General features: G+C 38.7%; 1 protein-coding gene across 3 annotated transcripts in view; it reads right to left on the bottom strand.

The window, feature by feature from the left end:
• Positions 1–23,091, bottom strand: part of FAT3 (FAT atypical cadherin 3) — a 477,600-nt gene that overhangs the window by 241,172 nt on the left and 213,337 nt on the right. For all 3 annotated transcript variants that reach the window (XM_088140551.1, XM_088140550.1, XM_088140552.1), the window contains exon 3: positions 8,731–9,045. In XM_088140551.1, the coding sequence (XP_087996677.1) occupies positions 8,731–9,045 (315 nt within the window). The remainder of the gene's footprint in view (positions 1–8,730; positions 9,046–23,091) is intronic.

Raw genomic sequence — 23,091 nt, 5'->3', positions numbered from 1 at the left:
TCTATGCCTAGGAATTAAATACAGTGGTACCCCGGGTCACGAACTCTTCTGTTCACGACCAATTTGGTCACAAACAGCACCGTTCGCAAAATTTGGCTTCCGTTCGCGAACTCCGCATCGGGTGACGAATAGGATCCGCGGCCATTTTCCCTGCTGTGACACATGGTTGTGGCTTCCTGTAGGGAGGGGGACTCTCCCGCCAAACAATAACTGCCTCCCCACCCGCCTTCCTGTCCTCCATGCCTCAAGCAAGGTTAGCGTTCTCTCTCTTCATAGTGTACTGTACTGTACTTTGTGTCATATTTTTGTGGTTTAAAAAAAAAACAACGTATGGTTCAGAACGGATTAACCATAATTACATTGAACCTTATGGGAAAATTTGATTCAGGTCGCGACCAAAATCGGTTGGCGACCACATTCGTAGGGGTCAGAATGGATTAACCGTATTTACATTGAACCTTATGGGAAAATTTGATTCGGGTCGCGACCAATTCGGGTCCCGACCAGAGTCGCGGAACGAATTAAGTTCGTGACCCGAGGTACCACTGTATACCAATAGAAGCAAAGACCCTGATTTGTACTCCTCCGTTTCGCAAAGACATCAAAAGCTCTTAATCAAATGATAACATTAACTCTATCAGTGTGAAAGCAATCCTACAAATACTTACATAGAAGTAAGCTGCCATGAGCTCAGTGATATTTATTACTTGGTTGGTTTGACTAAATAAAAGATCCTCAGACCAGTGACCTGCAACAACCTTTAGTTTTTAAGAAGAAATGTCAAATGCTTGAAAAGAAGTGTTACCATTTAAACCAATAGTGTGAAGTAGAAATAAAGCTGCACAAAGAAGAGGAAGAGAATGCCCAGGTTCTTCTTTATTATTTTCCATCTTTTGCTGTGCTAAATTGCCATAAACCATATTTGAAAGCCCCATTATTTCCTCATTCACTTGCCAGAGCAAACCGGATATTTTCTTTATCTTAGCATTCTGGCTAAAGATTCACCTTCCCACTCTGGGAAAAGAAAATAATAATAAAGTCCTGGAATGGCACTCTTGCTTCTATTATATCACTCCTCCATTGGGGAAATATAAGTCTCCACATATGGAAAGTTAGATCATAATGAACATATAAATATAGCGTATGATCTGCTGACTATACTCTAAAAGATCAGCCTTCCCAAATTGGATACCCTCTAGATGTAAGGATAAAGATGATCCAATGAGGATCCCCCATCTATTTCTATATATTTTTTCCTACAGACATTTAGCTTAGCTACTCCTTTTTTTCCTGTGCCTTTGAGTCAATATTGACTCCTGGACTAGTCCCTCTAGTTTTCTTGGCAAGGGTTTTCAGAAGTGTTTGCCACTGCCTCCTTCCTAGGGCTGAGAGAGAGGGACTGGCCCAAGGTCACTCAGCTGGCTTTCTGCCTAAGGTAGGACTAGAACTCACAGTCTCCCAGTTTCTAGCCTGATGCCTTAACCACTATACCACACGGGCTCTCTAGCTATTCCTTAGTGCTTCTTAAATTAGTAGAATAATCTTTCCACTGTAAGAGCCTTCCCCAACAGTATGACTTCTAGATGTTTCAGATAAAAGCATACTTTGCAATCAGCACGATCACTGAGCACGCTGGCTGATGATGGCATCCATAATCCAATACTTCTAAGAGTTCACTATTGGCCTCACCAACCACTGCAACTCCAAACAGAAACTACTGCAAAGCAAACTTTCAGTCCCATCCACCACTCAGAACAACTTTCTGACTATCCACCAGTCTTACAACCACTGCAGCAGCAATAGACAAAGATGTTTATCCAGGCTTTAGTAAAGGGAGAGTTTTACTTAAAATAAGAAGAATAAAGCTTTGCACAACCATTAGCTCTGTAAGAGTTGGTTCCTAGGCTGATAAAGATGAAGAAAACCTATCTAAGCAGTTAGCTGCAAACTTCCCCATTACCAGTGAATAAACCTGCCACCTTGCCAGGTTATAAGAAAACTGTTAGAAAAAAAATTAGAAAGTCTCTGCTGTAATGTTAATGAAAGTATATTGGTTCTAAACTGAAAATTGTTACATTTCTGGAAATCTTGTAACTCATCCTTTTCATTTCAATAAATCTTGTTAAAGAGAACTTGTTCTTGGAAAAGAATCACTTTTGGTTTCAGTAGCTGCCAAAAAGCCTGAGAAGACTTTTTTCTGTACCTCTAGGTGTTATTACCTTCTATGGAAAGACAGCATGATTTTCAAAGAGGTATAACATATGCCTAGGGACATGATTCATTTATTTTAGTATATCATTTTATAAAAAAGAAAAAGCATGATCTTCTTAGGTTATATAGCCCTGATTGACAGATAATTCCAGGAGAAGGGTTCTTGTTGAGAAGAGTGGTGCCCTACGCACATCTAGCTAATAAACTGGGGCCACAGCATACACAGATGGCAAAACATGTAAGTGATCCACTTCCAAAAACATACTTCCTGTGATGGATTAGGGCAATAAGGAATTTTCACCAGAATGTATTTTTCAGATGTGCTGGGACTGCAATTCCCAGAATTTCCAGAAAGAGGAAACCAAATAGAAGAAGAATGTGGACTACAATAACATAAACTATTCTGGTCATTCCATATATACATATATTCTTAAAAATGCTTCCTTTCATCAATCATGCAGACTGATGGTTGTGTTTAGATGATACAATTAAATATGCAAAAAAGGAAAAGAAACATCTATTTAGAAACATATAGTTATAACTACTGCCCTACATCATTTCTAGGCTGAGGCCATGTGTTCAAGCATTTTGCCTATGTAATGAGAAATCTTCCCTTATTTGTAGCATTGCTTGACTGAGAGCTATCTGTACCAAAAATTGGCTAATCTGATTTGCTGTGGCTACCCAAATTAAATTGGTTGAAATTAGTTCTTCTAATCTATGTTATGAAGATTGCAAATTGATGCCCCTTAAAATGCCTATGTAACGTCACTGGCTGCCCTAGTTTGGGCTTAGAAGCTAAGCAGAGTCAAGTTTAGCTTGTACTTGGATGGGAGATCTCTAGGGAATCCCAGGGATAGAAGACAGACTGTAAGTTTGACAAAACCTCCCCCCAAAAGGCAATGACAACCATTTCCATTTTGCAGCTAACAACACTCTATGGATATGTCCATGAAGTCTCTAGGAATCAAGTTCTACTTGACAAAAAACTTTACTTTGATTGTAGATGATATCTACTTGATATTCTTGGTCATGCAGCGCTTGGATTCACAAGAATATAACCCAAGATTGATGGAACATACTTTAAGTACTATAAATACAGCCCTCACTTGTAATTTCAGTAAATTGGCTGGCAGAATGCTGTGTTAATCTTTGATATCTAACCCACTGCGTTCAGTCCGTATACTTTCTTGAGCCGATGGTTGCCTGACAGATGTTATACATAACAATATGTGAAAAATACCTTCTTTCAAAAGGGTTTTTTTTAGCTATTACATCAAGGCAACAAAATGATGAAGCACTTTAATCCATGAATGTGGATATGGCAGCTGAACACTTTAAAAGTTGAAGAATAGTAATCTAATAAGGCTCTCACATTCATTCTGGACTTTTAAAAAAAGAAACCTAACAGCTAGCAAATGGAGAACGTTGTTTAAAAAGGCAATGGTTAGGTTTCTTTTTTTTAAAGGACGGGTGTGGTCCACGCTTCCCAGAGTGACAGGTAGACTCAAGAAGCAATGATGGGCTGTCACCCACTATGTGATTCGAAGCACGCATCTCCTGTACACCTAGCTAATATTGGGACAACCTTCTGGCTATAGAAAGAATGAATCCATTTTCTTCATCCCATTACATGTCTTGAATTGCTGGTCTTAACATGACATGGAAAACTGTGCTGCTGGGGTGTAACGAGAGTGGATATTGTAACGTTATAGCCCAGAGGTACCTGCAGGAGCTGATGGTTTTTCAAACTGCTGAAATGAGCATTGCATTGTGTACGTGCATTGCAAGGGCACAACACTTATTTTGTGGTCCTCTTGGCCCCCTTTTGGACACCTCTATTATAGACATCTTCAGGCATTCTCCGAAGAATGTTATCCAAAGGATGTACAGGAGCACACTAAGTATCTGTAGTTCAGTCTTGCCTGTACATTATTGCCGTCTTTGTTCAGTGTACATACAAGTACACCAAGGAAGCTTTTGTGTGTACAGTTGTAGCTCTACTGACATCCATGTCATCCAAGGAACTCAATATCCTCCATATGCAGTTTATACAGATGCTTGTATTACATGTGTAGAAATCTAACCTTCATGAACATGTTGCAGCAATTAAAAAGTTCTCTTTTTCAGAAATAAAAAAGCAGGGGGAATATCTGTTACACCTTAGAGATCAAATGATATTGTTGCCAGTGAAATGTCTGCTCTATTCCCAATGCTTTGAGACACAGTAGAAGACAGGAACAGATTTCAAGATTAAAAGTCAACAGGAAGAAGCCAGACCATCAGCAAAGAATACTGAGTTTTCCTGCACCTATAAAAATAAATATCTGTATCCCCAGTTGGAGAAATACTCCCTTGTCCTTGCATTTGAATGTTGTACTACTTAACTTCTCCTCTGCATACCGGAATTGTAATGATCTGATACTGTAAACAGATTTACATAAGCTTTCCTATTCATTCCTTTAAAATATAAGTTTGAGGAGTGAAGGTTAGGGTAGCATTCATAAACATTTTTTACTCAAATCATATATCATTTTCAGAAGTAGTAATATTTTTGTAAAACCATTTTTTCTGGGGGGGAGGGACCCTTGGAAAACCACAGATTTTTTTTTCTCTTGCTGTAACTATGCATTTACATATGAGTACCTAATGTGACAAAATTTTACATGTCTAATATTAAAGGAGGACAGAGTACTCAGTGAAGTTTATACAAGTTGTTGTATATGCTACATAGTGCTGTTGCCACCATTGTTCTTGTGATTGTGGGACTGGTTGTCCACCACAGTCTCCAGCAGGAGAAGGTCCAAACCAGAAGATGCAAATTCCAAGTTCTGAAACCCCCCAAAATTAGGCTCAGAATGTTGATTTGCTTTGTAGCCAACGGGCAGCACCTTGTTAAATCAGAGATTCTGGAAAAGATGTAGCTTCTGTAAGGTCTTGCCTACAGGTGTGGCATGTACCTAATGCACATTCTGAAGCATGTTTTTTCTTGAATCAGGATCATTGTATGATCATACCAACTTAACAGGCTATTGTCTCTGCAGGTGGCAGCACCTGGTCAACCTTGTCTGGGCCTGGAAAAGGGGAGAGGCTGGTTAGTTTGTGGATGGAGGATCTTCAGGAAATTGCAGGACTATAAACTGTTTGGGAAGTGGAAAAAACTTTATTAAAAAAAGCAATGGTGGGCCTGTCCCTGAAGTCACCTGACGTTGAGCTTGATTCAAAGGAGAATTTACCTTCTATTGTGCTGCTAAAGTCTGCTCTGTTTAGTTTAGCATAAGATTGTGCAACCCACCAATTGTAGGTTGCAACATCTCGTTTCTGCACCCCCAACAAATTGAGACTGTATCAACAAATTCTGTGATAAAACAAGCCAAATTTCAACTGTACAGCCTTTTCTGGCTAGCTGACTTTTTCCTTCCTACCCCCCTCCCTCCCTTCAGAAGGGAATGGGAGAGGAAATCCTCTAGTGGAGAAATTGCTCAAATTTTCCAATTTCAGCCTTAAAAACTCACCAAACTGCTCTAAATCACTTATTTGGGGGCCAACTTTAGCTTAATTTGTTCAGTTGGGGAAGATTTAAGTGTGGAAATGGAAGAAGGTGGCAAACTCCCTTCCCACCTTAAAATCCATCCCTAACCCCAGAAAAAAATGCCTGAAATGAGCCCAGAAAATAGAGATTTGGGCTTTTCAGGTGAGTTGCATGATTAATTCTTATTTTGATGTTATGTATGCTTGAAACACCTCCTTTTCTCATAAATACCTGCAGTGGAAGAGTGGATTATTAAACTAATGGACTTGGCTCAAATGGTGAAGCTAACAGCTTTAATAAGAGATAATACTGTTTCTAAATTTGTCTCCTCATGGCAACCCTTCCTAGGTTATGTGTTGGGTTGGGAAAAAATGAAGCTTTGATTGTGGGATTTAATGATTAGATGGTTTGTGTTGATAGAAATAATGTGAATTAGGATTAAATAATGGTAAGAGATTAATTTTTTTTTAAATTTGTACTCATATCTGTATTGGAGATAGTCGGAAGTCACTTTCTGTTTTATCTTTCTACTTGATCTCACTCTTTTAGTTTTTGTCTTTTTCTTTTAGTTCTGTCTTCTTTCTTTTCTATACTTTCTGATTTGTATTTTAATTGTACTTTTTATATATCTTAATAAAAGTCTTGATAAAAAAAAAAGAAGAAACACATCCTGTTAAACAGTCCTCCAGGGCCACCTGGAGGAATAGATGGGTGGTAGTCAATTAAGCCAAGATGGTACCAACAGGTACAATCACGGCCACCATCTTGACCTCCTTGAACTTCCTGTGGCAGATGCCCCTGTTCTAAATAGAGGGGGTGGGCACTAAGTGGGAATGGCATTAAGTGAACAGCCTTTAGCAACTCCACCATTTCTGTCCTCATGTTCACGTTATGGGCTCTCATCCAGCTTCTCAATGACTGCACAACCCTGATAATTTGAAGGCAGTAGAGCCAACTGAATAAAGGTTTCTATGTACAAAGAACCCTTTGATGTATCAATATGATTCCAGAATGTGATTGTTAGTTCTTCCGTTAGCAGTTTGTCCTTTTTATTTTGAAGAGCATAATGGTCTGAATTAAAATTCATCACTTCCCTCCGACCACACAAAAATGTCATAAATCGAAGCAATAAATTACAGCTATGGGTTGCTGTGAAATTAACACTTATATATGGGAAATAAAACTGAAAATTTATAGCAGCAATCAATCTGCTTTAATGTATGTAACTCCATCATCTGTTTTATTTACTTTCTTCCCTTCCCTTCCCTAACAAACCCCTTTTCCAGGAACTGCAAAATTGAAAGGCAATGGCTTGTTATGAATGATATTCTGGCCATTGCAAAAAATGTCACATTACAAGAACTATTACAAGATGTAAGGCTATTGATTAATGAAGACTGCATGAAGGTGGAAAAATATCATTGCCAACAGAGTAACTGCTAGGGGCATAAGCATCCGAGCTTAAGATCTGTAATATATCAATAATATAATTAAGGGCACCTTTTCTAAACTTGCACTCTCCAGTGATACTGGAAATTTTCAGTTCCACAGCTGGAAGGCACTACATTAGACAAAGCTACATATGGAATTCACATTATCAGAATTTCAGTACAAACGGAATCCGCATACCCAAAATATAAAGATTAGAGCCCATCCAATGGTGCTGGGGCTACCTAAATGTTAACAAATATATTTTGATGAGAAGGAAACTTGTAACCCATTGTTAAGGAAAAACAGAGTCCTTAATTGGAAATAACACACATTTAAAACATATATTTAATTCCGCTTTCAAACTCTGTAATAATTAGTTCTTAAATGCCTTTTGGCTAGATTTTCTCAGTGGCATTTACTCTTCCTCTTTTCAGTTTCCCCAAATATTCCTGTTTGAGTTTTGAAGTGTATGTCTGTCTGATGGGACTACCCTACAAAATTGTATTTATATCACTGATATTTGTTAAAATTCCTTCCTTCATATTTTGTATGAAGTATTTTCTGTGTCTTATATAAATATACATATGCATTTATGGCTGATAAAATATTTTAAACATTGGAAAGTATCTAGTTTCAGAAAATTATTGACCTTAACATTTTTGTTCTGAATTATAGTTTATTTGACCTAAAGTACAGTAAGATATTTAAGCCCACAACGATGTGAGTATCGTCACATCAGAGATCCCCCCCACCAGATGTATCTCTCATCTGGCTTCCTGATTAATTTTTCACTTTTATACATAATTAATTGGAAGATTTAATTTAACGTTGACAAAACAGGCACCAAAATATCATCCACTCTTAAGCTGCAATTTCTATATGTGACCATTTTGTGTGTGCTACAATCATACCTATTAAAGAGAGATATTTGAATTAGTGTTATTCTTCCCTCAACGCTAATAACAAACAGCATTATGGCAAATTCAACTACAGTTCAAATGATAGAAATGCCAACATTTGTACCTGCATCAGGGACAACCCTAATTGCTAGATTGACTGTCAAATGAAGAAATCCCTGGTTATAGAATGTAAACATTTGCCAAATCTTCCCAAGACAGCATCAACAGGAAAATGTGAACTGTTTACATATAAACAATTATTAACCAATTAACATTATATGCAAACAACAAAAGACATAATACTGGAACTTTATCTGCTTTGAAGATTATTAAAAGGCCAATTCATGTATTTTACATTGAAAAAAATATGGGGAGCAATTCAGATGGAACAGTTGTTCCATTCATGTTATGGCTTGCAAATCAAGCTTCATAAATATATGTGAATCTGGCACAAATTTCTACTTCTTTCCATTTTTGTGTCAACTTTCACCTTGTTTTAGTGTTCCAGCTTCCTGAAAACTAACCACAACTAACCATGAACATTCTCTGAAGCAGAAGAAAAAAGACTATTGGAGAAAAACAATGTATGCAAAGAAAACCTTTGAACATGCATATCACTATTCTTGATAATGTGCAAAGTGAGAAAATATCTCATACCGGTTTTGGTGTTGATGGCAAAAAAGTTTTGGGGGTTTCCACTTGTAATCCTGTACGTCAACTTTTCAGTAGTGCTGGAATCAGGATCTTGTGCCTGTATCTGAATAACTGAAACATCCTTGGGGGAATTTTCCAAAACAGATGGATAATAAATGGGTTCAGAAGTCAAGGGAGCATTGTCATTTACGTCTTCAACTTCAATGTAAACCTCAATGGTGGTATAAAGTGGAACAACTCCACGGTCTGTTGCATACACAGTTAGCCAGTAGGACTGAGTAGTCTCTCGGTCAAGGATATCACCTGTATATATAACTCCTGCAGAAACAAAAGGGAAAAAAAATCACTTGGAATTGCAGAAAACAACAGTGAGATATTTCAGGTACAAAGCTTCCTAACAAAGGAGTCTGTGAGCAAGCATTTTGGAAGCCATATTGTGAAACCAGATGCTTGAATCCAGAGAATGAACTGATTATTTCAAATTGGTGTGCAAAACCCAGACCTTATTGGAGCAAAAGGCTTCTGGGATCATTCTCTCTTTTAGGTTTTTTTTCCTGAGCATCCTTTTATTGGGCTATTCCACCAATCTCCTAGTGCGAGATAGTGTTCCTACTTAGGACCATTTTGGTTCTAATCTTCAGCCCCAAAGATCTTCATAAATTATGGTTTTAGAAGCCCATGGGTTGCAAGTATCCCACAGGCCACAAATTGCTCACCTGTTATTTAAGCCAAAGATTAGTACTTATCAGCCCCCCCCAAGCCTCCTTCTACTCAATATCTTCTGTATCCCATAGATAATGCCTGAGCAAAGCTTAGAACTGTCACTTTAGTTTTAAATCACTCTGGTCGAAGTGTTGTATATTCCAACCAAAGTAGCAGATCTACAGCAACCTATTTCCTTCAATGTCGGAGTTGCACAACTCAATGACTTCTTCACAGTCTCTGATCACAAGGTCCCTGATTCAAGTCTTGGATCCATGCATCAATAATGCACAGGTTTGCAACTAGCTTTGCACATCAGTGCAGAAACTTGGTTCTGAGAACCATGGCCTTAACAGTAATGTTTCCATAACTGAAATCACTTTCCCAAAGGGCAAAGCTATTTTTTTTTCCAATAAGACATACATTTTTTTAGCAAGCAACATCGCTCACCTTCTCACTTGGATTTTCTCATCCACCCACCCATAATGCTCAATCACTTCCTTTCCCACCTACTGCACATACTGTCTTCTTCCCATCCACTGTATGTACTTGTAATCCCACCCCCTCATCAACATACTTTTGGCTTCTTCTCTTTCTCACCATGTGTGTTCTCTCTTTCATCTCTCCCACCCGGCCCACAACCCAAATCCCTATCTTTTGTTTCAAAAGCTCTGTAAGTTAGGGAACACTGCAAATGGAAACACATTCAGATTTGTTTTTTTATGGGTCTCAATTAAAAAAAAAAGTTTAAAAAAGTAACATAATGGTCCAGAATATTCCTCTACATCATTAGTTAAAGCTGAATTGGAAAGTAGGGCACAGGTTTTAATTTTTCTACATTTTCTATATCCCATCCGTCCCTGTGGCAAAGCTCTACCACGTTGATGCACTTTTCAAATACTCTGCATGTGAAAAACAACAGGGTCCACTCATACCTGATTCAAATACAACATATACCTATTCACAAGTTCAAAACACTCTTAAGACTCTTGGCAACATGCCAATGTAGCTCTCACGCATGGTAGGGAATTGAGGACTGTGATCTGTTCACTGCTTTCTATAAGCTGCTTCTTCTAAATTTTCAATACATATTTGTTTCAGTGTATTAAGGATACCATAAATACATTTTTTTCTAATCAGAATGAGTTATTCCTATTCCCTGGTGGTAAAGGCTTTAAACCATAGGACAACCCCAGGAGTGAAGACTAAAGACAAAATTCAGGCCAAAAGACAAAGCGGGAAGCATTTAGTCAGCAGGCTAAGATATTAAAGTACACAAGGATCTTAAATATGTGATTATTTTCATTAGGCAGAAAATCCTCTTCTAACATTTCCCTTTTTCACTGGGAAGAAAAAATGGAGAGTGAACTGAGCTATTTAAGCCAACCTGAGAAGCAATGCCTATCAGTAATTCAGAATGGCACTGAACTGCCAAGGCTTTGAATAGCAAATGACAATCGGTGAAACCCAGGGTACAGGTCAGTTATGCAGCAATGATTTTGCTATGGGTTATACTGCTTTGAAGATTATTTCTGAACTGGGATTTTTATTGCATAACAAAGGAGCACACAATGCACAATGCTATCATGTAGTATGTTGGCAGATGAAGCGATTCAGACAGGCAATAACAAGACAAAAGCTTTCACACAGTCCTAATCAAAACAGCTGATTACCAGTACATAAATACATCTCCAGCTGCCCGTGGGCTTTAGTGGGAAGGAGACAATGGACACGGACAAGTTTCAGAGAGAAGCAGGAGGATCCCAGAAAAACGTCTTAATCAATGCAATTATATATCAGCATCGGGTTGGTGAATAAGGCTCATTCCTGGGAGTATTTTATTAGAAATGGCACTGAGTGCTTAAAGATTTTTTTTTTTTAAACTAGTGATCAATATTTCTCAAGCTTGAGTTGGACTGGCTCAGGTTTCAGGGTACCATTTGTCTTAAAATTGGGAAAAACTTTGGGTTACCTGCAAATGACTTCCAAATCAACGGGAACGCCATCGTAACATCAATGCATCCATTCTCTACTTTTATTACCTTATTTGCAAAAGCTAAACCAGAAGATAATCCAGGGACTGTCATGTTTTCTTTATATATGAAAAAAACAAACATTATAAGACTTAAATAAATGAGAAACAGAAAATATGAGCTTTGGAACAAAGGAGGACCTTGTTGACTTCAAGAGTCAATGGGCTTACAACCAGGGAAGGATGACAAGAAAGAACTTAATTCATTAATTTACATTCCGTGAAAGGACTCAAGTATTCTTAGCAAATTGCTAGTACCAACTGATACTTATTATTTTTCCTTTATAGCTTTTAAAGTAAAACTTCCTTTGAGTTAAGCTCAGTTCCTGATGATTTCATGGCTACTTCCACATGGTTTTCTTCTGAACAATATGGAAACTGTGTGACCTTCACTTCTAGGATTTGTTTAAGTCTAAGCTACAGCCCTAGAGTTTTCTGGTGGCCTTCCCTCCCAACACTATCTCGGTTTGAGCTTGCTTAGCTTTTGAGATTAGTCAAGGTTGACTAGGTGGACACCCAAAAACATGAATTGGCTTAATGAAAGAAATTAAGTCTGGTTGCTGATCAGAAGAGATCCTACAACTATTGCTGCTGAACTACAGTTTTGCAATATGGACTTGGTCAAATATTTTAACCAAGTAAGTCTGGACTTATCTGTATTCGGAAAAATAATCTAAAGCTGAATTTTTGTCTCTGTTTTTATAGGCTCTTGTTCAACTTATCAGGTGTTGTGGATTCATTATGTGGTTCTTCTAGCCCACTTCACAAAAAATAATAGCTATTGCTAGAGGAGAAAGGACAATACACAGTCTGATAATGTAAGACTACAGATATTTTCCATTACACCAAATGAAGGTACAATACTGCACCAGATGGCATCCAGACATTTTAGACTCCAATTCCCATAAACTTCCAGTCAGTGTGGCCAATTATCAGAGATTATGGCAGCTGGAATCCAAGAGAACTTAAGGGCACCAGATTCCCTGGCCTTTATTAAATATTATATCAGGAGGGGCACAATACAGGCTTCCATTTTCAGTTCATCAAGTCTTTTAATCAGATTTCCCCTCTTTCTCATTTCTAAGGTTTTCTGAATGACTCTCAAATTTCTATTTCTAGTTTCTCTATGAAATAATATCACCCAATGAACCCCATTACTGAGCTAACATTTATCTTTGCTCCGAATTGAGATACAGTATGCCCTCTTGTCCAGGACTGAGCTGGGCAGGTAGCTGGCTTACTAAAATGCATTCAGATTAGGGAACTTGCTTCATCTAGAAGTCCAAAGACAGAACCATACAAATTTCTTCTCTCCCCCCACCCTTCGCTTCTCTCCTTGTTCTTTTCTTTTCACTAAAGTTTTTTTTCCTAACACTTGACTATAGAAAAGAGCTAAAGGACAAAAAATTTCATTCCAAGGAAGGGGATGTATGCACAAATAGACTGCCTTATTTATGATTAATATTGTGAATACTGTGAAGAAAGATATTCACATGACCTTTTTTCCTTTCACAAAAAAGAGATGCCTACGTTTATTTCATAGTTCTGGAGGGAGCGTTAACAGCCTGTTGCTTCGTTGCTTCTGTACCTCAAGCTTTTGCTGACCTAGTGACTGTGTGGCTAAGGGTCAGTCTAGATGCTATTAAAGAAACTAGGAATGCTTTTGCAAGTAGGGATTTTATAAAAGTTATGCTGATTTTTAGCATAAATTTATGCTAAATTTATGGGACATTTTAACAGTTTGCAGAGTTGCAAAAAGAAATGGGAAGATGTGGTTAAGCTAAAGGCCAAAAGTCTTGCTTGCTCGTATCAGAGGTCTGAAAAGGGGAAACGTCTGCAGTTTTCCCCTTTCCTCCTCCCAGCTCCTAGACACATTTCCTGAGCATGCATGAACTTTTGCACCTACTCTTGCTTCTAACCACACAATGCAACCACATACTCTGCATGATTTGGGCAAGCTAGACAGCAATGCCTTATATGAGGAACCCCTGGAACAAGTGAGGACTAGAGACTTGACTATTAGTTTATGCTGCTTAAGCTAATGTTATGTCAACCTTAGAAGGCGGGCACACTTGTGTGTGTGGCCTCCTCCTAGATGCTTCCTGATAACAAAAAGGTATAAAAGCTGTTGTAAACTGTTTTAGGGTGTGGCTGTTCTCTGTCTTCCCTCTGCCAGTCGGATAGAGAGTGGTCCACCCTGCTTTTCTCTTGGCCAAAATAAAAGCTGAACTTTCTTTGGAAAAAACTCGGTTTAGAGTCTCATTGGAAAGTATAGATTCTGGGCTATAAAACCTTACAGCTCTAAACAAAGCATGATTTGTTGTTTTATTCCACCAGGCTTTGTGGAAACAACAAAAAAAGCTATTTTCAATACTAGTTTGCAACTATAGTTTGTCTCAAAAAAGAAGAGGAGCAATGGCAAGGTGGAGCTTACAGATCCAAGGCTAAGCCATACTGTTAATAGATTTACTGTGTTATCTATGGAGTCCTTGGGGTTCTCTGATCTTGGGTCAGGCTATGGCTAAGGAGGAACACCTCAATAACAGTCTGTAACTATGGTTTACTGCCTTAGCCACAATCCAACAAGTTGTCCAAACCCAGATGGATGGCAAGCTGAGTCCTCCAGAAAAACCATGTGGATTCAGGCACATCTGCAAAGGAGAGCTGTTCTTACACCATGTAGAACAGCTCCCACACCGAAGAGAACCTGTTATGTCAAGCATAGATCAGGCACCTCCTGAGGCCACTAAGAGAATGACCAAATGTTGGCTGACTTTAAAAGCAGGGAGGAAAAAAATCTAGAATTTAAACCCAGGAACACAGCCTACTGACTCTAAGGGCTTCGATTTCTGCATACTGCAATGAACAAATCTTCTGTGAGTACATGGCTTCATTCCTATCTGCAGTACGGAGAATAATTGTGCTGACTAAGCCGATTCCTAAATGAGGGGTTAAATATCAGAAGAACTGAAATTTACAGCTATGCCTCTGTGAAGCCTGACAGCTAGATTTATCCTTTTATACCCCCATCACTGTAAGAAGAGAGCTCTTCCCTAGTGACCAAGGATTAGACTATGGTTTCAAGTGCTCTGGCAATCTTAATATCACCATCAAATTGCCAATATTATGCTCCAGGATCAGATGCAACTGTTTACCCCAATGGACCAGTTAACCTAGACAATGAACCATCTAGCTCAGAAGGAGGTTGGAATCTACCATAATCAAAGGACCTATACCAATTCCAGCCCAAGGTAATAAAGGTGTAGGAGAGGAAAGTGCAGAAGCTGCAACTCTCAAACACTGAGTAACCTCCATCCTTGCCTGACAAATAGGATCGGAATCCAAGCAAATTTATGGCCTGCTTCGCGTAATCTGAATTGGACATCTCCCTGAGACCTGAAGATTTTCCCAACAATAATACCGACGTAGGATTTATAATTGGCATATGGCAAAGGGAGCTACAACCTTTCTGATTTGAAGCAGCTCAGACATGGACAATTGTGCTAATTTTGTGGCATGCCTAAGAGCTAAATTTGATGAACTGGACAAGCGTACGATTGCTAACAATGAAATCCATTGCCTCCAACACAGAAAGTGTTTGGGGTGGGAGTATGCAGCTGAGTTTCAGCTGTTAACTCAGGATGTGGGCTGAAATGAAAGAGGCTTAATTGACATCACTACACAAATTCTGTGAATTATGTCATTTGCATCAATTTACTTCATTTGTGTAATGTCATTACACCAATTATGTAAATCAAGGTGAATGATGTAATTTAATATTTTATTGCTATCTGGGATGACGAACCCCACACCCCAAATGGTCAGTTAGATCAAAATTTCACTTAATTAAAGTTCTCTGAAAATGGAAGTGCTTGCAGTAGGGATTTAGTTTCTTTTAAGGTAGAGCAGGCTGAATAAAATGCCAGATACCATCTTGATGTATAGAATTCTATACTGTCAAGGTTCTACCTACTATTTGTTGCTTTTTACAATTCGTTGCTTTTTAGACTACGCTGAAGATTTCTAGAACAGGAGGGAACCAAAGTAGCAAAGCAATTGATCAGCATATGGATCTGCCTTCTCTTTCTGCCTTGTCACTGCCCTAGGGAGAACATTCATCTTCAGTGACAGGTTGATCAACAGGAGATCTGAAGACGGCTGAGTCTAGGAATGCACTGAACCTCCACATTGTAGTAATACACATGTGAATTTGTTCTTCTATAGCCAGGTCTCCACCAGTATGGAACTTTGAGGGCCATGGGTTTGGGTCTCCTCCACTGGATGGGAACCAAAGGTTTTGTAAAAAAAACAGGTAGATTATGCAAGACTGAAGTCTGTCACAATCGCTTCATCCCGTTGACTTATTGTATGGGTTGGACAAAAAGCTAGTACAGGTTCAAAGACCAACTGTGGTGATCCAGGTTCAAGTTACTAAATTTGGCAAACATCTACATATGATCCTCATCAAGTATAGCTCATGAAATAGCTATACATGTTGTGCCTCATGTTGTGCCTCTTTCCTCCACCTGGTTCCCTTCCTCTTTTTTCTTCCTCTACTACTGTATTGTAGTTTAGACTATGAGCTCTTGCTAAGTGTCACACAAAAGCACCAGTGCAGTCAGGAGGAGTTAATGATCTCAAAAGGATGAGTGCAACTGGGTAAGCAATGCCCTGCCTTTCTATTGTGTGTTACACACTTCACATGCATGTTGAAAGGAATGGGGCCTTGATCACTTATCATTTGATATTATTGACCCCCAAACACACAGAGAGATAACAATGATGTTATCTAAATGATACAAATATATATTAAGAGTCAGAATTGTGCTAATTGTTATTTATTTATTAGTGTGTCTTGACTTCTGGAAACTGGCTGGGGAAGTCCCTGAAGTTTTCTTGGCAACATTTTTGGATGTGGTTTACCACTGCATACTTCTAAGGGCTGAGAGAGGGGGACTGGCCCAAGGCCACCTGCCCACCTTCATGCCTAGGGAAAGACTAGAACTCACAGTTTCTTGCTTTCTAACCTGGTGCCTTTAATCACTACACCAAACTGGTTCTTGTTATGCAACTTATTTCCAGATAAATGTTTATAATCTTTGCTAATCTACACAAAGGAATTTGCAGCAGCACTGATTTCGAATCACTTTGCTTCATCCTCTACTAAAGTCAGAAATATTTAGGCAAGTGCTCATACAGAGAATGTTGTAAGCAAAGAACGTCAGTTTTAGGACACAAAATACAGTGGTACCTCGGGTCATGAACGCTTCTGTTCATGACCAATTCGGGTCACGAACAGCACCATTCGCAAAATTTTGCTTCTGTTCGCAAACTCCGCATTGGGTGACGAACAGGATCCGTGGCCATTTTCCCTGCTGACACACGTGGTTGTGGCTTCCTGTAGGGAGGGGGACTCTCCCTCCAAACAATAACCACCTCCCCACCCGCCTTCCTGTCCTCCACGCCTCAAGCAAGGTTAGTGTTCTCTCTCTTCATACTGTACTGTACTGTACTTTGTGTCATATTTTTGTGGTTTTAAAAAAAATACATATGGTTCAGAACGGATTAACCGTATTTACACTGAACCTTATGGGAAAATTTGATTCGGGTCACGACCAAAATTGGTTGGCGACCAAATTCGTAGGGGTCAGAACGGATTAACTGTATTTACATTGAACCTTATAGGAAAATTTGATTCGGGTCGCGACCAATTCGGGTCCCGACCAGAGTCGCGGAACGAATTAAGTTCATGACCCGAGGTACTACTGAATGTGCAAATGAATACAAATGCAGGATGTTTTACATCAACTGGGTGTATATGAATAAAACACTGAAAAATTGTTATGTCTACTGGCTCACAGAACTGCCCTTGAAGAACATTCAGAAGCTTCAGCTGGTCCAGAATGCAGTGGCATATGCAGTTTGGGGGCACTGTGGTATGCCCATTAACACTGTTGCTACATGAGCTCAGTAGGCTTCCACAAGAAATTCAAGTGCTGGCTGTCCCCTTTAAAGCCCTACATGATATGGGACCTGGTTACTTGTCACTTTGAAATTGCTTTTCCCCAGTAGTTTCCACCCATCCCACCAGATCTGGCAAAGTGGGGATGTCCCGGGTACACTGTCACCTAGTAAGTCCCAGAAAGCATGCTTTCTCTGTCGTGGTCCCTGCCCCCAGATATCGACAGCTGCAATTCTATTGCCCTTTCACAAGGCTGTGAAGCTCTAGCTCTTCCCCCAAGCACTGGGGCTGAGAGGGTAGTTATGGGAGCTCTATATGTGATTAGTGGCTTTGTGATTTTACCAAGACTCAGCTTGGGGTTTTAGGTTTTATGAGATGCCTTGTTTTTACTTGGTTTGCCATCCAGAGCTTCTTGGATAAATGAGCAGGTGTATACACTGGGTTAATAAATAAATAATAAACAGAGTGAACTACTGTCACTACACCATTGTCCCCCAACCTGATTTTGGACCCACACTCACACTGGCTCTAGCATGCCTGGTCAATGATGAAAGATAAGCAGCTTTCTAGTCTAAAACTTCCAGGTGGTATTATATTGGCTTAGGATGTGTTACACTGATGAATGGAGGTTCCAGGGTTTTGACAAATGTATATTTGGACATGCAAAGGCTGAAGCTGGCAAGGGTAGGTTTTTTAAGCATGTGTTACCCAGTAAACATCTGATGCCAGGCAATTAAAGGGCTAGTTCCACTGGGGGGCATGAAGCACTGTGAATCAGCTGAAACATCTGCTAATTCTTGCAACTAGCAGCAAGGAACAGAAAAGAAGAAAGCATGCACAGAAAGACATTCCATAGCCTTACCCGCCACTTACACATTTTTGACACGAGCAAACCCTACGAACATGCCAGGAGATCAGTGCAAAATCTGGCACATCATTAGCCAGCAACTTTAACCACATGGCTGTCTAAACACACCAAAACAAAGGCACAGGATACAAATTCCTACAAATTGATGGAATTGCCCAGCAGATAAATCTCTCTCCGGTTTGTGTTTAGCAGGCAAAGAAAAGGAGAATTATTTCTACAAATGTATAATTTAGACATGACAGCAGTGCATCTCTGTGTGTGTTTCTAAACTGAAATATCTGCATATAAGTAGTCTGGATTTTAAAAAAAAAATCAGGTGACCTAATATTTAACAATATTAAATATTTTAAAAAATCTGCTATAAACAATTGTTTCTTTTTTAATGTTAATAGGAAAGGATAGTTAGACATTTACATTACTTCCTGCTGGGTTGCAATATTAATCTACTATGATAAAAGCCATTGGAAACAGCCCAGTATCTGCAATTTGATTTTTTTCACCAATGTATCTGTCAGCCAGTCAGTCAATCCATCATCTATGTTAGTTTGAGTCCCTACAGAAAATAAGGTCTGCGACTTTGGAGGAAACATGCTATTTTTTAGAAGCATCATTTGGGAACTTTAAGGTAATACAGTCCTGTCATGTCTTATAGATAAGTCTGTCTGCTGTAGCTAATGAAAATTAGAATTAATCTGAATGAATGAATACATGCTAATATACATTGTGTGGTATATATGTGAGTATATATACAAAAATATATACATATATATCTTCACCATTTGTATCAGAGGCATCTCATGAATCTCCCCTCTATATAATCCAAATGTATGCCTGATGCACTTTGATGTGATTTTATATAAAGGAGACCACACGTCTGTCCCTTTCAAATGATACTCAAGAGGTAGATGCCTGATCAGATATACTGGGAAAGCATCAATTGATGGATAGTTCTAGTTGAATTCTGTTTGACTGGGACAGTAGGATAGGCCATGAGTACCAACATTCCTGCAGACACCTTCTTTGCTGACCTCAAGAAGCCCTGTAAGTAGTTTTCAAACACAAAAAGGGTGGGTGGCTTCAGCCCAGTGCTTTATTTGTAAATGTTCTCATCTTTCCAGCAACAACAACAAAAAACTTGGGTTGGTAAGGAGTATCCTGGGAGGCTAAAGGATCTGGCCTTCTGGTAAATTAAAATGTTCTGACTTGCCATCCCACTATACCAGTAAAAATTAGCACCCCTCACCATGGCAACTGTTTTGTTAGAGCATCTATTGCATGCTAAAAGTAGCAATATTGGAACTGAAGGGAAGTTGTACTATACTTTAGAAGTAGCTGGAGGGAAGGGATGGCTTTTCTTTTCTCTAATGTCCCATGCTTTGTTTTTCTAGCATTTAGTGTCCACGTTAAGCTGCCAAAAACACTCACGTAATCAGCTAAACTACTTCACTATATCCCAGGCAATCAATCTCAAATAGCTGTTTGTGATAGCACTCTATTGCCATGTTATTTAACTGAGATCTAAAATGAAAGTGAAGGAACTGGAAGTATTCCTCAGGTATTGATACAAATTCATAGGAAGAAAAATTAAGTGAACAGGCTGATCTAATATGCAGATGAGAAAATTCAATTAAGCATTGTTAGAAGAGAAATGAGTTCAACACATAATGACTTGCAAACACTGGAGAAATCTGTGGCTTTCTGTCTCTTCTGCAAATGTGTAGAAAAGATCTAACATTAAAGATATGAAAAACATACTTAAGTCAATTCACCCTTGGGGAGAATAAGTTTGGCTCCAAGTTTACAAATAAGACTAAGTTCTTAGGAGACCCAGAGTCAAGTTCTCATTCAACCAAGCAGGTGACTCAGTGACACTGGATCAGCCACTCCCTTGACCCAGACAATCTCAGGGGGATAATGTTAGGAGAGATGGCCATGTTCACTGGCCAGAGTTTTCATTAAAAAGGATGAGATATTAAAGCAGAAATAAATACATTGTTTATGAAGTTATTTTTTAAAACATTATCATCAAATTGGACTCATACTCTGTAAACATTCTACAGTAATCACAGGCAAGGTAATATTAAAAGATTCAGGATCTCATATTTTAAGTATGAGGCAAATGATTCCTTGGCCTGAATTGACTTGCTATAGGCAGTTACAGCATAAGGAGGCAGTGTAATACTTCACTGATTGTATCGGCTGTCTCTTTTGTAACAGAATTAATTCAAGGGTTGATGCAACATGATCATGATTTACCATAATCATTTAGTAAAAATGGCTCTTCAACATCAAATGATACAATACAATTAAAACAAAATTACACTTTCTGACCTCATCAATAAAAGAGACACTGTTAGGAAAGCAAAATGCTGATTAAACCTTATCTTTCCCCCACAGCCAGTTTACTGATAAGAACATCAACCTCAGAAAGATGGTTACCCCCCAAAAAGGGCACACAAATCCTGTCATTGTCGTCATCATCCTCAACCTTTAGTCAAGAAGGAGTTTTTGACCAGCCAAGGCTCCCATTTTTTACACCAAAGCCAGCTGATAGCTTTCAAACTCTATGCCAATAGCTAAGGTTGTTCTTACATTCTGTAGTTCTCTTCAAGACCTAATGAGATCTCTAAGGTCTGACCTTACTACCTAAGGATTTTACTGAGCTTTGCTTTCATACATAGCCAACTAAGCTAGAACAGCAGAACAGACAACATCTCTTCCAGAAGTTCTCTCTCTGTGTCTTGTCCCCTTTTTTTAGTATTCTGCTAGGTGGAAAGACTCCCTGCAAAAAACAACTACTAGCACAATAGGCAGATAATTGTGGCAATCACCTCTTCCCTTTCCTTACATTCTTGTTACTAATTTCATTTTACTTGTGCGAAATTATTTTTACATGTGGAGCGTTCCAAGAAAGCATGTAATGATATATTCTCTAGTCCACACCTCAGAATTTTCTCCCTATTTTTAAATGCATTGGTGCAATTAATTCCCAGTCTTTGAGCTCATAAAGCATAATGCTGGGTGGCTTCTGGTCTTGTGATGCTACAAAATCCAAATGGAGCCATTTGGTCTTGAAAGCAAAAGTAATATGCTAAAATGTATCTTTACTTCTGTGAAAAAACGTGTCGTTCTTTTCTCCCTTATTCTCAAGGTGTGAGAATTTGTTTCCAAGCGACAGGGGCTGTTGGTAACACATTCTGTCTTGTGTGCAGTTGTGTGATGGTTGTTGCATGATCACAAATGGATGCAGCTTAGAGGGAACATTGAGTATACACTTTTCACGAGAGCTTAGTCTTTGCACGTATCCAAAATGTGATAATTTGAGCCTAGGCATTTGTGTCTTGTGTGAGTACTTTGGATGGATCTGGTTTTATGATTTATTTATAATTAGTTATATATTGCTATGTATTACAACTGCTGTTTCGGAGTCTTGCTTATCTAATGTTATCATCTTCTGCCACCTTCATCAGCTTGTTCACCAAGAACAAACAGCATCAAGTCCTTTTACAAAACTGGATCAGTCTTTACAAAACTGCCATCTGATGGGGCCTCAGAAATTGGCTTTTTCAATAGCTGCCCACACACTTTGGGAATCCCTCTCTATGGACATTTGGTCAACACCTGAGACTTTAGGAAACTCCAACTCTGAGACTTTAGGAAACGTACCTGTTCTATCTAGCACAGGAGGAAGGCATGTTATGAATGAAGGTGGCATTCATGTGTACATGACTTTTGTATTTTTGGGGGTTTTACATTTTGATTTTGTCATTCTTATGAATATTTGGGGTTCTTTTTCACTTTCTAGATATAGTTTTATTTTATGACAAAACTGTTAGTTGCCCAAAGTGGTTGAGGTTAGGCATCAGACAGGAGAAGGAAATCAATCAATAAATTAATCAACCAATCAAATTATGTTATTATTGGGGCTAAGGATCATTTTACTTTTATCTGGGTACTTTATTCTGCTTCATGTTGTTGTAAGATCCAACAACAATAACGATTATGATCATTATCATTATCATCATCTTGCATGCTTGCTGTCAACATTCAGAACCTTTTTCTTCAGACTGGCTGAAGTCTGATATCAGTACAACAGAAAGAAATAAAAATACTACACCTGTGTTTTGAGCTCTGCACTGGTTTCTTCCAGGTACAATTCAACATGCTGGTCATTATCTATACAGGCTTATATGATTTGCTGCTAAAGTATCTCTAAGACCATCTCTTCCAATTGGACTCAACCCCCTTGACTCATTTGGTCTAGGAGAAACTATTGGAGCCCCCCCCCCCCACTTTCTGTGGGTTACATAGCATGGAACCTTGTAGGTGTTGCATTTCTGTTGTAGTGCCTACACCACAAAAGACCCACCCACTTGAATTGGAGTTGGTCCCAGAGGTTTTGTCCTTCTGGAAATGATAAGAGAACAGAATTGTTCTGGAGGGCCTTCAATGAAACGTGATTGTAATTTTGACTTTATGATTATTATTATGTACTTTTCTTTTATATATATATATATATATATATATATATATATACATACATACATACATACATACATACATACACACATACACACACACACACACACACACACACAAACACACACACTATGGATGTTTTTAATTCTTGTTTTTATTAGAGTCTTGGGATTGTGGTTAGTAAAAAATGGGACAAATCAGACAAATCAATAGATAGATAAATATATTCCAGATACTACATTGTGGAGCTAAGAGAAGCAAGTAAGTAATTATTCATCACTTTCAGTTTGCCCTTGCTTGATATTCAAAGCAGACCTTCCA

This window comes from Python bivittatus, unplaced genomic scaffold, assembly GCF_059951505.1.
Source record: "Python bivittatus isolate LINGU-HERP-01145 unplaced genomic scaffold, Pbiv_v1 ctg000340_np1212, whole genome shotgun sequence".
NCBI classification, from domain to species: Eukaryota; Metazoa; Chordata; class Lepidosauria; order Squamata; family Pythonidae; genus Python; species Python bivittatus.
Note: the sequence above shows the minus strand (reverse complement) of the source record. Positions and strands in the feature narration are given on the sequence as shown.